The following is a 16,597-nucleotide window of genomic DNA, read 5'->3' on the forward strand; positions in this document are numbered from 1 at the left end:
TCCAATGCTAATATGCTTCTTAATCACTTATGTTCACAATAATCCCATGATAATATGCTTTATAATCACTTATGTTCCAGATGATCCCATAGTAATATGCTTTATAACCACTATGTCCCAATTAATCCCATAGTAATATGCTTTATAACCACTATGTTCCAAACAATCCCATACTAAATTGCTTTATAACCACCATGTTTCAAGTAATCCCATAGTAACATGCTTTATAACCACTTCGTTCCAAATAATCCCATAGTAATATGCTTTATAACCACTTATATTCACAGTAATCCCATAGTAATATGCTTTATGACCACTTACGTTCACAATAATCCCATGGTAATATGCTTTATAGCCACTATGTTCCAAATAATCCCATAGTAAATTGTTTTATAACCACCATGTTCCAAATAATCCCATAGTAATATGCTTTATATCCACTATGTTCCAAATAATCCCATAGTAATATGCTTTATAACAACTTATATTCACAGTAATCCCATGGTAGTATGCTTTATAGCCACTATGTTCCAAATAATCCCATAGTAAATTGTTTTATAACCACCATGTTCCAAATAATCCCATAGTAATATGCTTTATAACCACTTATGTTCACAATAATCCCATGGTAATATGCTTTATAGCCACTATGTTCCAAATGATCCCATAGTAAATTGCTTTATAACCACTATGTTCCAATAATCCCATAGTAAATTACTTTATAACCACTTACGTTCACAATAATCCCATGATAATATGCTTTATAGCCACTATGTTCCAAATGATCCCATAGTAATATGCTTTATAACCACTATGTTCCAAATAATCCCATAGTAAATTGCCTTATAACCACTATGTTCAAAATAATCCCATAGTAAATTTCTTTATAACCACCATGTTCCAAATAATCCCATAGTAATATGCTTTATAACCACTACGTTCACAATAATCCCATAGTAATATGTTTTATAACCACTATGTTCCAAATAATCCCATGGTCATATGCTTTATAACCACTTATGTTCAAAGTAGCCGGTGGTAATATGATTTATAATCACTTATGTTCCAGATAATGTAGTGGTTATAAGTTATCTACCACTTATGTTCAAAGTAATCCCATGGTAATATGCTTTATAACCACTTATGTTCAAAATAGCCGGTGGTAATATGATTTATAATCACTTATGTTCCAAATAATTTGGTGGTGATAAATTTTCTACCACTTATGTTCTAATTTAGTGGGGGCTCCCTGAACCACGGGACATGACAGAACGCGCCGCGTCTGATTTCAATACTGACTGCCATTAGGACCAAGTCATCGGTATAGCCTACGCTGGTATTAATATTATTGTAACTACATTTCCATTTCCATCCGTCCAACGTAATCTCTCCCTGTCAATTTATACCTTCCTGTCAATAATCCATGCACATTTTGAACATTACAGCCTTTTATGGCCCCTGTAACTTCTTTGAACTGTGAACTCTTTCCACTATCAGTTCTTAGCCTGCTATCATCCTGGCACATGACCACGTTACGTGTTTATTTCCTGGCACGAGATGGCTTCTTTTTTACGCGACTACAATGAACTTGGGACATGCCAAATTCTTTATGCATTAAATAGTTTTTCTTCAGATTCTCGTTATTATTTTCCTCTAAACCACGAACTTCCCAAGAACTGACACTGGTCAAGTTTCCTTTGATGATAACCCGAAGCAATGACCTGCGATGACGACTGCGCATCATTGTATTTCGTAATGGAGCGGTCTGCAGAGTACATTTACATATTGATAAGGAGGCAGACGATCACTGGGGCAGTGAGGGAATGCTAGTGTACACACCATGGCCGGCTGTAATAGACTCGGTGTGTTAGTGTTCCTCGTAACGGTTATCGTGTTCGTTCAACAGGTGGACAAGACTTTCGCCAGGCATACGTTTGTGGTAGTGCCAGAGGAAGTTCATTCAGAGGGTGTAAGGCATCGTCGAGCCAGTGAAGATAATAGTAATGACCAGGTAAATGTAATTTTTTTTATCGTGTTCGTTCTGTTGTTGGATTGATGAAAGCTACAGCATGCTTAGTTCTCTCTTGTTTTACACCAGACACAGACAGATGACATCCACGGCTTCCCCTGTCTGTCTTGCTGAAATGACTCCAGAGACTCTCAACTTGGGAGCATGAGTTGGCGACCACGGGGTCCAGAGCCGAGTCTGCTATTGCTTCCATTTCTTTCTGTCAGGCACATCAGTTTTGTCTTTCCTATCCAAGGCCTAGGGAATCTTGTATTGTATCACGGATATGTCTTGGACTGGGGGTCAAAACAATAATCACCACTAACACCACTCTATCTGAAATTAGCGTTATCAATTTCCCGGTACTATTGTAACCATGGCAAGCATTGTTCGTCCTTTATGCTAGGTCAGTAGCGTCATCTTCTCACTGTGCGCTTTCTTCCTGAAACTAAGAGCTTGAGAAATGTTGTGAGATTGACAGCACGCAATGGTATGATGATAAACGGGGTTAAAAGTCAGGTTGTAAGTTTCACAAACAGGAAAAGTCCTCTCAGTTTTAATTACTGCGTTTTTGGGGTGAAAGTTCCTTTTGGGGAATATATGGTGTTAATATAACGAAAGATCTTCATAAAGGGTACATATCTCTGCACATGGTTATGAGGGTGTTTAGGGGTTGTAGTAAGGATGTAAAGGAGAGGGCAAGTCTCTGGTAACCGAGCTCGATAGCTGCAGTCGCTTAAGTGCGGCCATTATCCAGTAATCGGGAGATAGTGGGTTCGAGCCCCACTGTCGGCAGCCCTGAAGATGGTTTTCCGTCGTTTTCCAATTTCACATCAGGCAAATGCTGGGGCTTTACTTTAATTAAGGCCACGGCCGTTTCCATTCCACTCCTAACCAAAAGACCTATCTGTGTCGATGCGACGTAAAGCAAATAATAATAATAATAATAATAATAATGTATGTTCAGGCTTCAGCCCTAAGGATGGTTGGATCCTCAACAGCTCTGCCATCAGCTGTCACAGATGGCCTAGGCATTACAGAAGAGGCGTACTAGGGAAATGAGGATCGAGTTAGTTTCCCGTTGCTTTCCTCACCGAACCAGAAGTTGCTATTACATATCAGTCTGCCAAGCCCACTGAAATTCATGCACCAACTGAGTCTATGAGCAACATTTTCACACCATTCATAACAGGGACTGGCTGCAGAAGGAATGGCATTACTAGGATCGCTCATACCTCAGTCACTTTCATATTGTCAAAGCCAAGGAAAAGACAGAGACAGATTAATGAGAGTAACAAAATTGCTCTAGCCTATACCAGAAGACGTAGTGCACTGTAAACACTAGGTCCTGCCAGCAAAGGCACAATAATAATAATAATAATAATAATAATAATAATAATAATAATAATAATAATAATAATAATAATAATAATAATAATAATAATAATAATACCACAAGATCCCTATTCAGCATATCAGGTGAAGACACCTAGGTGAGGTACTGGTCCTCCTTCCCCGTTGTATCTCCCGACCCAAAGTCTCAGGTTTCACGACACTGCCATTGAGAAGGTAGAGGTGGGATCCCTCGCTGTGTCCGAGAGAAAAACTTACCCTGGAGGGTAAGTGGATTAATAAAAAGAAAGAAAGAAAGAAAGAAAGAAAGAAAGAAAGAAAGGGTTGTAAGAAGGGGGCGTATACGTCTCAGATAAGACCCCATGCACAACAGGACTACTTGATACGAGAACTGGCAAAAATCCAAAGGAAAACAGCAACATTTGTTCTGGGTGATTTCCGGCATAGGAGTAGTTTTACGAAACTATTGCAAAGTTTGGGATGGGAAAACTTGGGAGTAAGGAGAAGAGACGTTCGACTAAGCGGTATGTTCCGAGTTGTCACGGGAGAAATGGTGTGGAATGACATTAGTGGACAAAATAGGCTAAGTGGTGTTTTTAAAAGTGGAAAGATGGCAATATGAAGATAAAGTAGAAACTTCAAGAGGACAAATTGCGGCAAATATTTGTTTATTAGGAAGGGAGTTAGGAATTGGAAACATTTATCAGGGAAGATTTTGGATAAATTTCCAACTTCTTTCAAATCATTTAAGAAAAAGCTAGGAACACAACAGATAGGAAATCTGCCACCTGGGTGAATGCCTTAATTGCATATCAATACTGATTGATTGATTGATTGATTGATTGATTGATTCAACACCATCACTCACCGTACCAGATAAAATTCACTGCAATTTGAGTGATTAATCAGCATACTAGCTTTCGGATTAAAGGGTCCCGGATTTCCTTCCTGGCTGGGTCGGGGATTTTAACTTTGTTTAATCCCGAATACGTTCCTCTACATCGGATTGGTGTCAGGGAAGTCATCCGGCCGTAAAACTCAGCTAAATCCACACAAAGCGCTAACCACAGGAAATAGAAGGAAGAGAAAAACGAATCCTTTTGATATAGAATCAACGTTAAATCAATCACTACTGACTGAATTTAGGGCAGTCGCCTCGGTGGCAGATACCCTATTTGTTGTTTTCCTAGCCTTTTCTTAAATGGTTGCAAAGAAATAAGAAATTTATTGCACATCTCCCTTCGTAAGTTATTCCAATCCCTAACTCCCATTCCTATAAAAGAATATTTGCTCCAATTTGTCCTCTTGAATTATAAACTTATCTTCATATTGTGATCTTTCCTACTTTAAAGACATCACTCAAAAATTATTCGTCTGCCAATGTCATTCCAAGCCATTTCTCCGCTGACAGCTCGGAACATGCCACTTAGTCGAGCAGCTCGTCTCCTTTCTCCCAAGTCTCCAAGCCCAAACTTTGCAACATTTTTGTAACGCTACTCTTCTGTCGGAAATTACCTTGAACAAATCGAACTGCTTTTCTTTGGATTTCTTCCAGTTCTTGAATCAAGTAATCCTGGTGAGGGTCCCATACACTGGAACCATACTCTAGTTGGGGTCTTACCAGAGACTTGCCCTCTCCTTTACATCCTTATTACAACCCCTAAACACCCTCATAACTATGTGCAGAGATCTGTACCCTTTATTTACAATCTCATTTATGTGATTACCCCAATGAAGATCTTTCGTTACACTAACACCTAGGTACTTACCATGATCCCCAAAGGAACTTTCACCCCATAAACGCAGTAATTAAAACTTAGAGGACTTTTCCTATTTGTCATTATCGAGGTCATTTTGCAGTTGCTCATAATCTTGTAACTTATTTATTACTCTATAGAGAATAACATCATCCGCAAAAAGCCTTACCTCTGATTCAACATTTTTACCCTATCATTTATAGATATAAGAATACGTAAAGGTCCAATAATACTGCCTTGAGGCATTCCCCTCTTAATTATTACAGGGTCAGATAAAGCTTCGCCTACTCTAATTCTCTGAGATCTATTTTCTAGAAATATAGCCACCCATTCAGTCACTCATTTGTCTAGTCCAATTGTACTTTTTTTTTGCCAGTATTCTCCCATGATCTACCCTATCAAATGCCCTAGATAGGTCAATTACGATACAGTCCATTTGACCTCCTGAATCCAAGATATCTGCTATATCTTGCTGGAATCCTACCAGTTAGCTTCAGTGGAATAACCTTTCCTAAACCCGAACTGCCTTCTATCAAACCAGTTATAAATTTTGCAAACATGTCTAATATAATCAGAAAGAACGCTTTCCCAAAGCTTACATACTATGCATGTCAAACTGATTGGCCTTTATTTTAAAGCTCTATGACCATCACCCTTTCCTTTATACACAGGGGCTACTATAGCAACTCTCCATCCATTTGGTAAAGTTCCTTCATGCAAACAATAATCAAACAAGTACTTCAGGTATGGTACTATATCACATCCCCACTGTCTTTAGTTTATCCCCAGAAACCTTTTATATTCCACCCACTTTTCTAATTTTCAAATTTTGCATCTTATTGCAAATGCCTTTGTTATCATAGGCAAAATTTGATACTTCTTTAGTATTAGTCACCTCCTCTATCTCGATATTATCCTTGCAACCAACAATCTGTACATACTGCTGACTGAATACTTCTGCCTTTTGACGATCCTCACATACACACTCCCCTTGTTCATTAATGATTCCTTGAATGTCTTTCTGCGAACCTGCTTCTGCCTTAAAGTACCTATAATACTGCACGCCTAAGTGAATTTACTAACTGCCACCACAACCCTCTATTTTTAACTAGTTCTGTGACATCCTTTAGTTCCATATCTCTTTTATAAAATTTGTATGACTGCCAATGATGCTTGCCATCATGTTATCCTTAGCTGATCTCTTTGCTAGATTCAATTTCCTAGAAGTTTCCCAGTAAGCCCCGCGGTGTAGGGGACAACGCGTCCGCCTATCACACGGCGGCCCCGGGTCCGATTCCCGGCCCGGTCGGGGCTTTTTAATTATAAATGATTAATATCCCTGGCCTGGGGTCTGGGTGTTTGTGTCGTCCGTAATGTTCCTTTCCTCGCATTCAACACTTTACACTTCCGCCATTTTCAAATACACGCAGGTTCATAATATTTGGTGCGAAGTAGGGGCAAAAGATCTTCTTAGGTCTACGCCCCGAATAAATAGCATTAAAATAAAGTTTCCTCAATTTCTCCTTACTCCAGCAGCCATTTCTAACTCTATTTCTTTCTTTCTTTCTTTCTTTCTTTCTTTCTTTCTTTCTTTCTTTCTTTCTTTCTTTCTGTCTTTCTTTCTCTCTTATAATATAGTGTATCGTAAGTAATTGTTAGAGAACTCGGAACAGTTAAGCTGACACATCAATACACTATAGAAATATGCTGGTACATAAATTACCTCCTACCGAAAATAACATTTAAACATACGGAAGAGAATTTTACGTTCTATGAACCTATTATTTTTACTAATGCGTACAATGGCGTAGATTTGGGTGGGTTTAGGGGTAGAATGACCGCATGGATTTTTGTAAATGAAGGGAAATCTGATCGGAAAACCCCACGAAGCCTAATATACTCGTATAATAATAATAATGCAAGCCTAAGTATATTTACTCACTGCCGCTACAATCCTCTATTTTTAACTAGTATTTGTGATATCGTTCAGTTCCAAATCTCTTATCTTTACATAATTAGAACCGAGTCTAACCATCGCCGTCTTGGTCTCTCTCTACTTCTCTTCCATTCCATGACAGAGTCCTTTATTCTCCTAGATAACCTATTCTCATCCATTCGCCTCACATGATGCCACCGTCGAAGCCGGTGTATGCGTACAGCTTCATCCATGGAGTTCATTTCTAACTTAGCCTTTATCTCCTTATTCCGAGTACTATCCTGACTTGTTCCCACCTGTTTGTACCAGCAATCATTCTCGCTAATTTCATGTCTGTTACTTCTATCTTATGAAGAAGATATGCTGAGTTCACCCAGCTTTCACTCCCGTAAAGATCGGAAAACACACCGGTGTAAAGATAGTTTCATCCGGGAGCTGACTTACTTCTTACAGAATACTGTTGATCGCAACTGAGAACTCACTGCATTAGCTTTACTGCACCTTGATTCAATCTCACTTACTATATTACCATCCTGGGGGAACACACATCCTAAATACTTGAAACGATCTACCTGTTCCAGCTTTGTATTCCCAACCTGACATTCGATTCTCTTGGATTTCTTACCTACTGACAGCAATTTAGTCTTGGAAAGGCTAGTTTTCATACCATACTCATTGCACCTATTTTAAATTCCAAGACTCTAGACTGCAGGCTTTCGGCACAATCTGCCATTAAGACCAAGTCGTCAGCATAGGCCAGACTGCTTTCTACATTTCCACCTAACTGAATCCCTCCCTGCCACTTTATACCTTTCAGCAGGTGATCAATGTAAAGTATGAGCAACAAAGGTGAAATATTACAGCATTGGATGACCCCTGTAAGTACCTTGAACCATGATCTCATTCTACCATAAATTCTCACTGCAGTCCAATTGTCTACATAAATGTCTTTGATTGATTTTTTATAATCTACCGTCAATCTCACAGTCCCCCAGTATGACGAACATCTTTTCCCTCGGTACCCTGTCATATGCTTTCTCTAGATCTATAAAACATAAACATTACTGTCTGTTCCTCTTGTAGCATTTTTCAGTTACCTGGCGCATACTGAAATCTGTTCCTGACAGCCTTTCTGTGGTCTGAAACCACACAGATCTTCAAGCAACTTCCTCTCAATTACCGATCGCAGCCTTCCTTCCAAAATACCATAGAAAAACTTCCCTGGTATACCTCGGTAGTTGTTGCAATCCTTTCTGTTCCCTTGTTCAGAGACAGGTACAATTATTAATTTCGTCTAATCATACTAATCTTATTACTCTATGAAGACATTTTAACCCTACCTTCCCACTATATTTCACCATTTCAGGTCTAATTTCATCTATTCCTGCTGCTTTATGACAATGGCGTTTATTTATCATCGTTTACCCTTCCTCAAACTTAATTTCACCAACATCATTGTCCCATGAGCTCTGTTGTTCCCGACGTCAACAGAAAGATCTTCTTTTACGATGAGAAGATTTTCAAAATAGTCCCTCCACCTGTCCAGAAATTCTCTGGGATCTGTCATGAGTTCACTTGATTTACACAAAACACTGTTCATTTAGTTTCCTCCTCCCTTCCTAAGATTCTTTATTACTGCCCAGAAAAGTTTCCCTGCCGCTTGATCTAGCCTTTCCAAGTTATTACCAAGATCTTGCCACGACTTCTTCCTTGATTCAACAATTATTTGTTTCGCTCTGTTTCTCTCATTTACGTACAATTCCCTGTCTTCAAAAGCCCTTGTTTGGAGCCATTTCGGGTAAGCCTTCTTTTTACATTTACAAGCTGCTCTCACTTCATCATTCCACCATGATGTTCGCTTTCTCCCATATTTACACACAGTTGTACCGAGCAGGTCGGTGCATCGCTTGGGTTATTCAGGAGATAGTGAGTTCGAACCCCACTGTCGGCAGCTCTGAAGATGGTTTTCTGTGCTTTACCACTTTCGCACCAGCCTGTACCTTAATTAAGGCCACGACGCCTTCCTTCCTACTCCCAGCCCTTACGTATCCCATCATTACCCTTAAGACGTATCTGTGCCAGTGCGAAGTAAAGCTATTTGTAATAATAATAATAATAATAATAATAATAATAATAATAATAATAATAATAATAATAATAATAATAATAATAATAATAATAATAATAATACAGTCCAGTCATCAGCTTCCATTCGGGAGATACTGTGTTAGAATCCAACCGTCGACAGCCCTGAAGATGTTTTTCCGTGGTTTCCCCACTTTCACACCAGGCAAATTGAGACGTCATCCTTAACCATCAACATCAACGACATGGAGGAAATAGAACGGCAGATACTCAGGAAGATATTTATACCCAAGATTCAAGACAGTAATAATAATAATAATAATAATGGCGTATGGCCTCCGGAGAGGCCTGGTGCATGTCTTTTTCTAGTAGACGGCCTATTAGGCGACCTGCATGTCTGTGAATATGAGGGCCCTACCTAGGATGATTTCTAATGTTGAATACGCCACGCATACCCAGCCCCCAAGCCATTGGAATTAACCAACTAGGGTTAAAATCCCCGACCCGGGACCCTCTGAACTGAAGACCAGTACGCTGACCATTCAGCCAACGAGTTGGACATTCAAGACGGTATCTGGATGCGTAAAAGCTCAGAGGAACTGTATTCTATGAGCGATTCTCCTCAGTTCCACGGAAGAGGCTTATGCAACTTTACGGACATATATCACGAATGGACGACTCTCGACTGACCAAAAAAAAAACTTTTTTCATCATTAAAGGAACCCGAAAAACCAAATTACGCTGTTTTGTAGACACTCAAAGCGACCTTGGAGAAGTTAATATTGACCCACTGGCAACTACATAGACCACATTCAGACAGAAAATGAATTCACGTAATTTCACATTGAAGATCCCAACAGCCAGGAACTTGAAACTCAAAGATGCTTGGACACAAGAGAGAATACAAGCTCATAGTGAAAAGATGAGGAAGTTTTGGGAAGATAAGAAGAACCAGAATTCCAGTGCGAAATAATTGTTCTACGTGCTCCTTAGAGGGCAAAACCCATTACAGAATAATAATAATAATAATAATAATAATAATAATAATAATAATAATAATAATAATAATAATAATAATAATAATAATAATAATAATAATAATAATAATAATAATAATAATACAACAATTGAAATAGTTAAAAGGAACATTAACAAACACAACGTACAAAATAATTTTTTTTCGAAAACTCTCAAAATCATTTGTAAATAAGATCAGGTGTACGACAGGGAGATGGTTTGTCACCTCTATTATTCAATTGTGCATTACAGAAGGTAGTTCGAGAATGGAGGAACGCCTTCAATACTAGAGCTGTTTAACTAGGAAGAAATCCAAATAAAATCATTATAGATTGTTTAGCTTTCGCAGATGACATGGCGCTAATTGCAGACTCATTAGATAATGCTCAACAACAAATACGAGAATTACAGAAACAAGCGCCCAAAATAGGATCGCAAATATCATTAAAAGAAAACTAAGTTCATGTCAAACATCATTAATGCCCCTCAAAATATCACAATTAACAATAACATAACATCTCGGACAGATTGCTTTAAATACCTGAGAGAACGGATAACAAGCAACACAAAAGAAAAGGTAGCAATAGATACAAGAGTAAACAGAATGGAAAGGATGTTTCATATGACAAAAACTATATACAATAAGAAATCTCTATCCTGGAACTTGAAATTAAGACATTATCAAACAGTGGCCCAGCCAGAAATTTTATATGCACTAGAAACTCTTAACCTTGCAAGAATTGGGGATTTTGAAAAATTAGAAAAAGTTGAAAGAAGAATTTTGAGAAAAATACTGGACCTATAAGAAACAACAATGCTGAATTTAGACTACGATCAAACAGAGCTATATTTAAAAGTTGAAAAACTGACAACTGTAATGAGGAAAAGAAGTCTCCAGTTTTTTGGACACATTTATAGAATGAATAACAATAGACTAACTAAACATATCTTCAACTTAGTGAACAGTTACAAATCTAAGCCAACGTGGTTCATTGAAATTGAAAAGGATACGAAAAACGCTAGAATTAGAATAGAAACGATAGAAAACAGAACACGTTTCAGAGAAGTAACACGAAAGGCGGGATTTCAGGAGAGAAAGAAATTAACAACTGGAAGAAAATGGACTCACGAGGAAAAGGAACAACATTCTCAGAAAATGAAGGAAGTTTGGAAAAGAAGAAAGTTAAATGGAAAGAAAAGTAACCAAAGTTGATTTATCGTATCACAAAAGGGTTATTGGAATAATAATAATAATAATAATAATAATAATAATAATAATAATAATAATAATAATAATAATAATAATATATTTATCAGCTTGTATTTAGGAGATAGTGTGTTCGAATCCCACTGTCAGCAGCCCTGAAGTTAGTTTTCCATGGTTTCCCATTTTCACACCAGGCAAATGCTTGGGCTGTACCTTACTTAAGGCAACGCCCGTCTCCTTCACACTCCTAGGCCTTTCCTATTCAATCATCCGCGTAAGACCTATCTGTGTCAGTGCAACGTAAAACAAATAGTAAATATAATAATAAATTACAGATTAAGTTTGCTGAATTTGGAAAGAGAATCACAATCCAAGGAGTTGAAATCAAAACCTTGAGATTTGCCGATGATATTTTTATTTTATCTGAGAGTGCAGAAGATCTCGAGAAGCTGCTGAATGGTATGGACAAAGGCTTGGGTAAGGAGTACAAGATGAAAATAAATAAGTCCAAAAGAAAAGTAATGGAGTGCAGTCGAACGAAGGCAGGTGATGCAGGAAATATTAGATTAGAAAATTAAGTCTTAAAGGAAGTTGATGAATTTTGTTACTTGGACAGTAAAATAACTAATGATGGCAGAAGTAAGGAGGACATAAAATGCAGATTATCACAAGCAAGGAAGAGCTTTCTTAAGAAAAGAAATTTGCTCACTTCAAACATTGATACAGGAATTAGAAAGATATTTCTGAAGACTTACATCTGGAGCGTGGCATTGTATGGAAGAGAAACATGGACGATAACTAGCTCGGAAAAAGGAGAATAGAAGCTTTTGAAATGTGGTGTTACAGAAGAATGCTGAAGGTGAGATGGATAGATCGGATCACGAATGAAGAGAAACTGAATCGAATCGGTGAGAGGAGATTGATTTGGCTAAATTTGACGGGAAGAAGAGATAGAATGATAGGACACATCTTAAGACACCCAGGACTTGTTCAGTTGTTGTTTTTTGGGGCCGATGACCTTCGATGTTAGGCCCCTTAAAACAACAAGCAAGTTGTTTTTTTTTGAAGGAAATGCAGGTGGTAAGAACGGTAGGGGTAAACCAAGGTATGAATATGACAAGCAGATTAGAGCAGATGTAGGATGCAATAGTTACGTCGAAATGAAAAGGTTAGCACAGGATGGGGTGGCATGGAAGGCTGCATCAAACCAGTTCATGGACTGATGACTCAAACACAACACAAGTTTGCTGATGCCGTACGTAGGAGGCGCTTCAAATTCTATAGTCACATCTGTAGAGTGGACAATAATAGATTTGTTAAAAACTTAATTATTATAATTATTTATAATAAATTCAAAGACGGCGAAGATCAACTGGTTGGAAGAAATTAAGCAGGATTTACAGGAAATAAACGCTACAGACGACACCATAAAAGTAGTAAACTCCTTAGAATTCGGGTTGCAAACCACACATTTGTGGATAAAGCTAAAGGAACCCAGTGTAAGACAGCGATAGAAAACACCACAGCGAATTCATAAAGAGATTTTGAGAGGAGAAGAAGAAGGTGAAGCCGCCAAACCAAGCTAACAATTGGGTATAATGAAGGAAGAAAGAAACTCAAAAACGAAGCATTTCAGGATGAATGTTTATAGACTTGTTTTCACTTCTTTTGGGTGTAAGGAACCTGCCCTCACCGCTTGTGCAAGTATTACTGGTACTCTCCAAGCAGACGATGTATTTGTCCTCTGCTTGGGAATCTTTGAGTGACTGTACTTTGGTGGAATATATTAATGATTTATTGGGATGAAGTGACTGTGACCTTAGAGATACCAACGGTGCGTTACATCAAACAGATCAAAAGTTTATCGCTTGTCTAACTTTGAGAGATCCAAAGTGCGTGTTGAAACAAAGTCAGACAACTCTAGAGACGGCATTTAGAATGCTGTTCACACTACAGCCGCCTCTAATGGTCGGTACTTGACTAATCAGACCTTAAAGAGAATGGATCCCGATGTGCGGGAGCGTGTCCGGCTTGCTGTAAAGTAGGGTTGCTTAGTGACGAGTTTTATTGTGCAGCGTATTTGACTGATGCGGTGACGGTGATTATTCTTTGTAGGGCATCTCAACATGAAATTTACATGTTTTCAGGTCAAATTTGTAAGAAACAGTTTATTCAAAGACTACTAAACTTTGCTCATACTGCATAATATCACCTACATGATGGACGGATAGTAACTAGGTATTCTTTTTTTCTTCGTTATGTCCAACTAAGGAGCGCAATTGAACTTGTGTAGCTGATGTCGTTGATTTTTCTCCTCCCAAAACATCTTCTCGCAGTGGCTTTTCTTGCGATCTTCTGACATTTGCTGGTACTGCTTGGATGATGTGTCCGCTAATTTCCTGAACTTAGATCTAACACAATGTCATCTGTGATGCCTAATTCCTGAAGATATTTTCCAACGTCGAGCAGCCAATTGCTTCTTACTTTCATTGATAGGGCAAGGTTCAGAATTCTTTTGGTCAATCTCTGATTGCTCATTCTGAGATTATGTCCGTAAAATTTTAAAAGTCTTTTCCTACATGTGTTTGAGATTTACTTTGAGTGTTGGTATAGGCCACGAGATTTCCTTATCATCCAGATTCCTCCTGTACAGACTGGTCCAAAATGTTTCCTTAATATTTTTTTTCTACATCTTCAGTCAAATGATCTGCCCGTAATGATCAGAGTTTCAGATGCATACAGTGCTTCAGGATTTATTATTATTATTATTATTATTATTATTATTATTATTATTATTATTATTATTATTATTAATAAGGCCGGGATGTTTATGACCTACAACAGTTAGAAATATGTAAGCACTTATGACCTAAACATGTATTAAAATATGACAATAAATATGATTTAAAAGATTATTGGTCACATTTTCGAAATATTCAAGAAATTTCCGCTGTTTGAATTAACATTATATTGAAAATATACTTTTAAAATCTAGAACATTCATTAATAATAATTAATAATATAAATTTATTATTATTATTTATTTAATTACTCGTTCCAGAGGCACACAAGAACCTCGTTTATCCGGATTAGGTGGGACCGGAACTGATCCAAAAAATCGAAAATCCGGATAATCTGGAAAAACTATAAAAAACAAATAAAGTACGTGGTATATAATCTGTTAGCATAAGTTGTACAGTAATACACTTATCAAATGTACAAAAATATAAGATGTTTTAAATATTTACGACTGTTTTATGCACTAAAAAGTGTGGATTTTTTTTTGTTTTACATTTGTATAGCGTTTGCGCGCAGCACGATCACGAAGACGTTTTACTAACAATAGTTCTGCCGGTGGGGTTGCGGTCTAGAATTCTAAATAGACCATCAGTTTGTCCAGCTGCATTGTTGCCTCTCCATGAGTCATTGTTTCTTCTGATGGAGCGCCGGTTTTATTTTCGAATTCACCATCAGTGAAATAGTAGTGCGTTGCATCAGAAGAGCGTGGGTTCGAATCCCACCTCGGCCGTTACGGGAATGTTTTCCACGGTTTCCCATTCTCAATTCCAGGCGAATGCCGGGACGATGCCTTTGACAGGGCGTGGCCGAAATACTTCCAGTTCCTGTCCTTAACCATCCTCGGAAGAAAGGACATTCAAGAAGAGTCGATCCCGTAAAAGAAATACAGTACAAGTAAAAATATATTTTTATTATTTTCGATCCGGAGATCCGGATTAGTGAGGGTCGGATAAATGAGGTTCTTGTGTAACTGTCGACTCTGCACACAAAGAAATAAATGTCACATTTTTATGGGCGGTCAGAAAGAGTTACAATAGCAAGTTACATATGTTTTTCAGTTTTCAAATAGGAACGATCCTCTATTTTTACGCAACATTGTCTTGTAACGCGTCACACTTCCCCGTGCATTTTCGTGTTTTTGTCACATTTTTATCTTTTTAATTCATTTTCGCATACCTGCTTTCAGTTGTCTCAAAGACGGTTTATTTTATATCTGCTATTTTCACTCAACATCGCAGGATGTTATTGGCCCATATTTGATTTACGTCAAATAATTAGAGTTCAGTTAAGCCTCACTATCCTGTCTCTTTCTATAGAGCTTACCTTCATAATTCACATAAATATATATTTCTAAGAAAGATAATTGTAAGAAATTACAGACAAAAACTAGGAGATGTAAAATATCGGTCTCTGAGACAACTGAAATCAGGTGTTCGGAAATGGAATAAAAAGATAAAAATATGATAAAAACACGAATATTTACGGAGAAACATGAGAATAATATGAAAGATTACCGAAAAATAACGGAAAACGTTAACAGAGACAAAATATGACTTAATATGAGCCGTGAAAATTGCATAATTTTAGTCGCTTTAACTTGCATTTCCCATGCAAATAATATAAAGAAATAAACTATGACATGTCATTAACATCCGGGCCCTATTTATTATTATTATTATTACTACCGGTATTAGCGCGAGTCTCCTTGGCTCAGGCGGCAGCGCGCTAGCCTCTCCCCGCTGGATACGGTGGTTCAAATCCCGGTAATTTCAATTGAGATTTGTGCCGGACAGGATTTTCTCCGGGTTCACAGGTTTTCCCTCTGTCATCTTTCATTCCAGCAACACTCTCCATTAACACCTCATCTATCAGTCACTTATCATTTCCCCAGAGGAGTGCGACAGGCTTCGGCAGCCGGCACATTTCCTATCCTCGCCGCTAGATGGGGGTTTCGTTCATTCCATTCCTGAGCAGGTCTAATGACTGGAAACAGGCTGTGGATTTTCATTTTCACCGTATTGTCCAGCCTTGTGCTGTAGAGGTAGCGTGCCTGATTCTTATTCTAAGGCCCTGGGTTCGTTTTCCGGCCAGTTCAAGGATATTCATTGTGCATAGAGGACTAGAACGGAGGTTCACTTGATACGAGATTTCCTCAAGCTCTTAGTTACAGGGAGAAAGCGCACAGTGAGAAGATGGCGCTGCTGAGCTAGTGTACAGAGTAACACTGGTTACCATGGTTACGATGCGAAATTTGTTGACGCTAATTGCAAATAAACCAAAATAATTTCTATTTTCAAAGTCGCAGGGTATCAGTTCTTAACTTCTTGCATGCCATTCGTGAGATCTGCGTTACCCTTGCCAAAGTCTTGAAAACTTCTGATACGCATGGCATTTCCGAAATTGGTAAATGCACCATCCTGGATGATATAAATGTC

The 16,597-nt window shown here is 38.1% G+C and overlaps 1 protein-coding gene across 3 annotated transcripts in view; it reads left to right on the plus strand.

Moving 5' to 3' along the window:
* The first annotated feature begins 1,786 nt into the window (after nt 1–1,786).
* Nucleotides 1,787–16,597, plus strand: part of LOC136885350 (inter-alpha-trypsin inhibitor heavy chain H3) — a 160,351-nt gene continuing 145,540 nt past the window's right edge. For 2 of the 3 annotated variants that reach the window (XM_067157863.2, XM_068230393.1), the window contains exon 1: nt 1,787–2,011. In XM_067157863.2, the coding sequence (XP_067013964.2) occupies nt 1,841–2,011 (171 nt within the window). In that variant the 5' untranslated portion in view covers nt 1,787–1,840. The remainder of the gene's footprint in view (nt 2,012–16,597) is intronic. The other variant, XM_068230392.1, reaches the window with a different exon arrangement.

Source organism: Anabrus simplex, chromosome 14 (assembly GCF_040414725.1).
Source record: "Anabrus simplex isolate iqAnaSimp1 chromosome 14, ASM4041472v1, whole genome shotgun sequence".
NCBI lineage: Eukaryota > Metazoa > Arthropoda > Insecta > Orthoptera > Tettigoniidae > Anabrus > Anabrus simplex.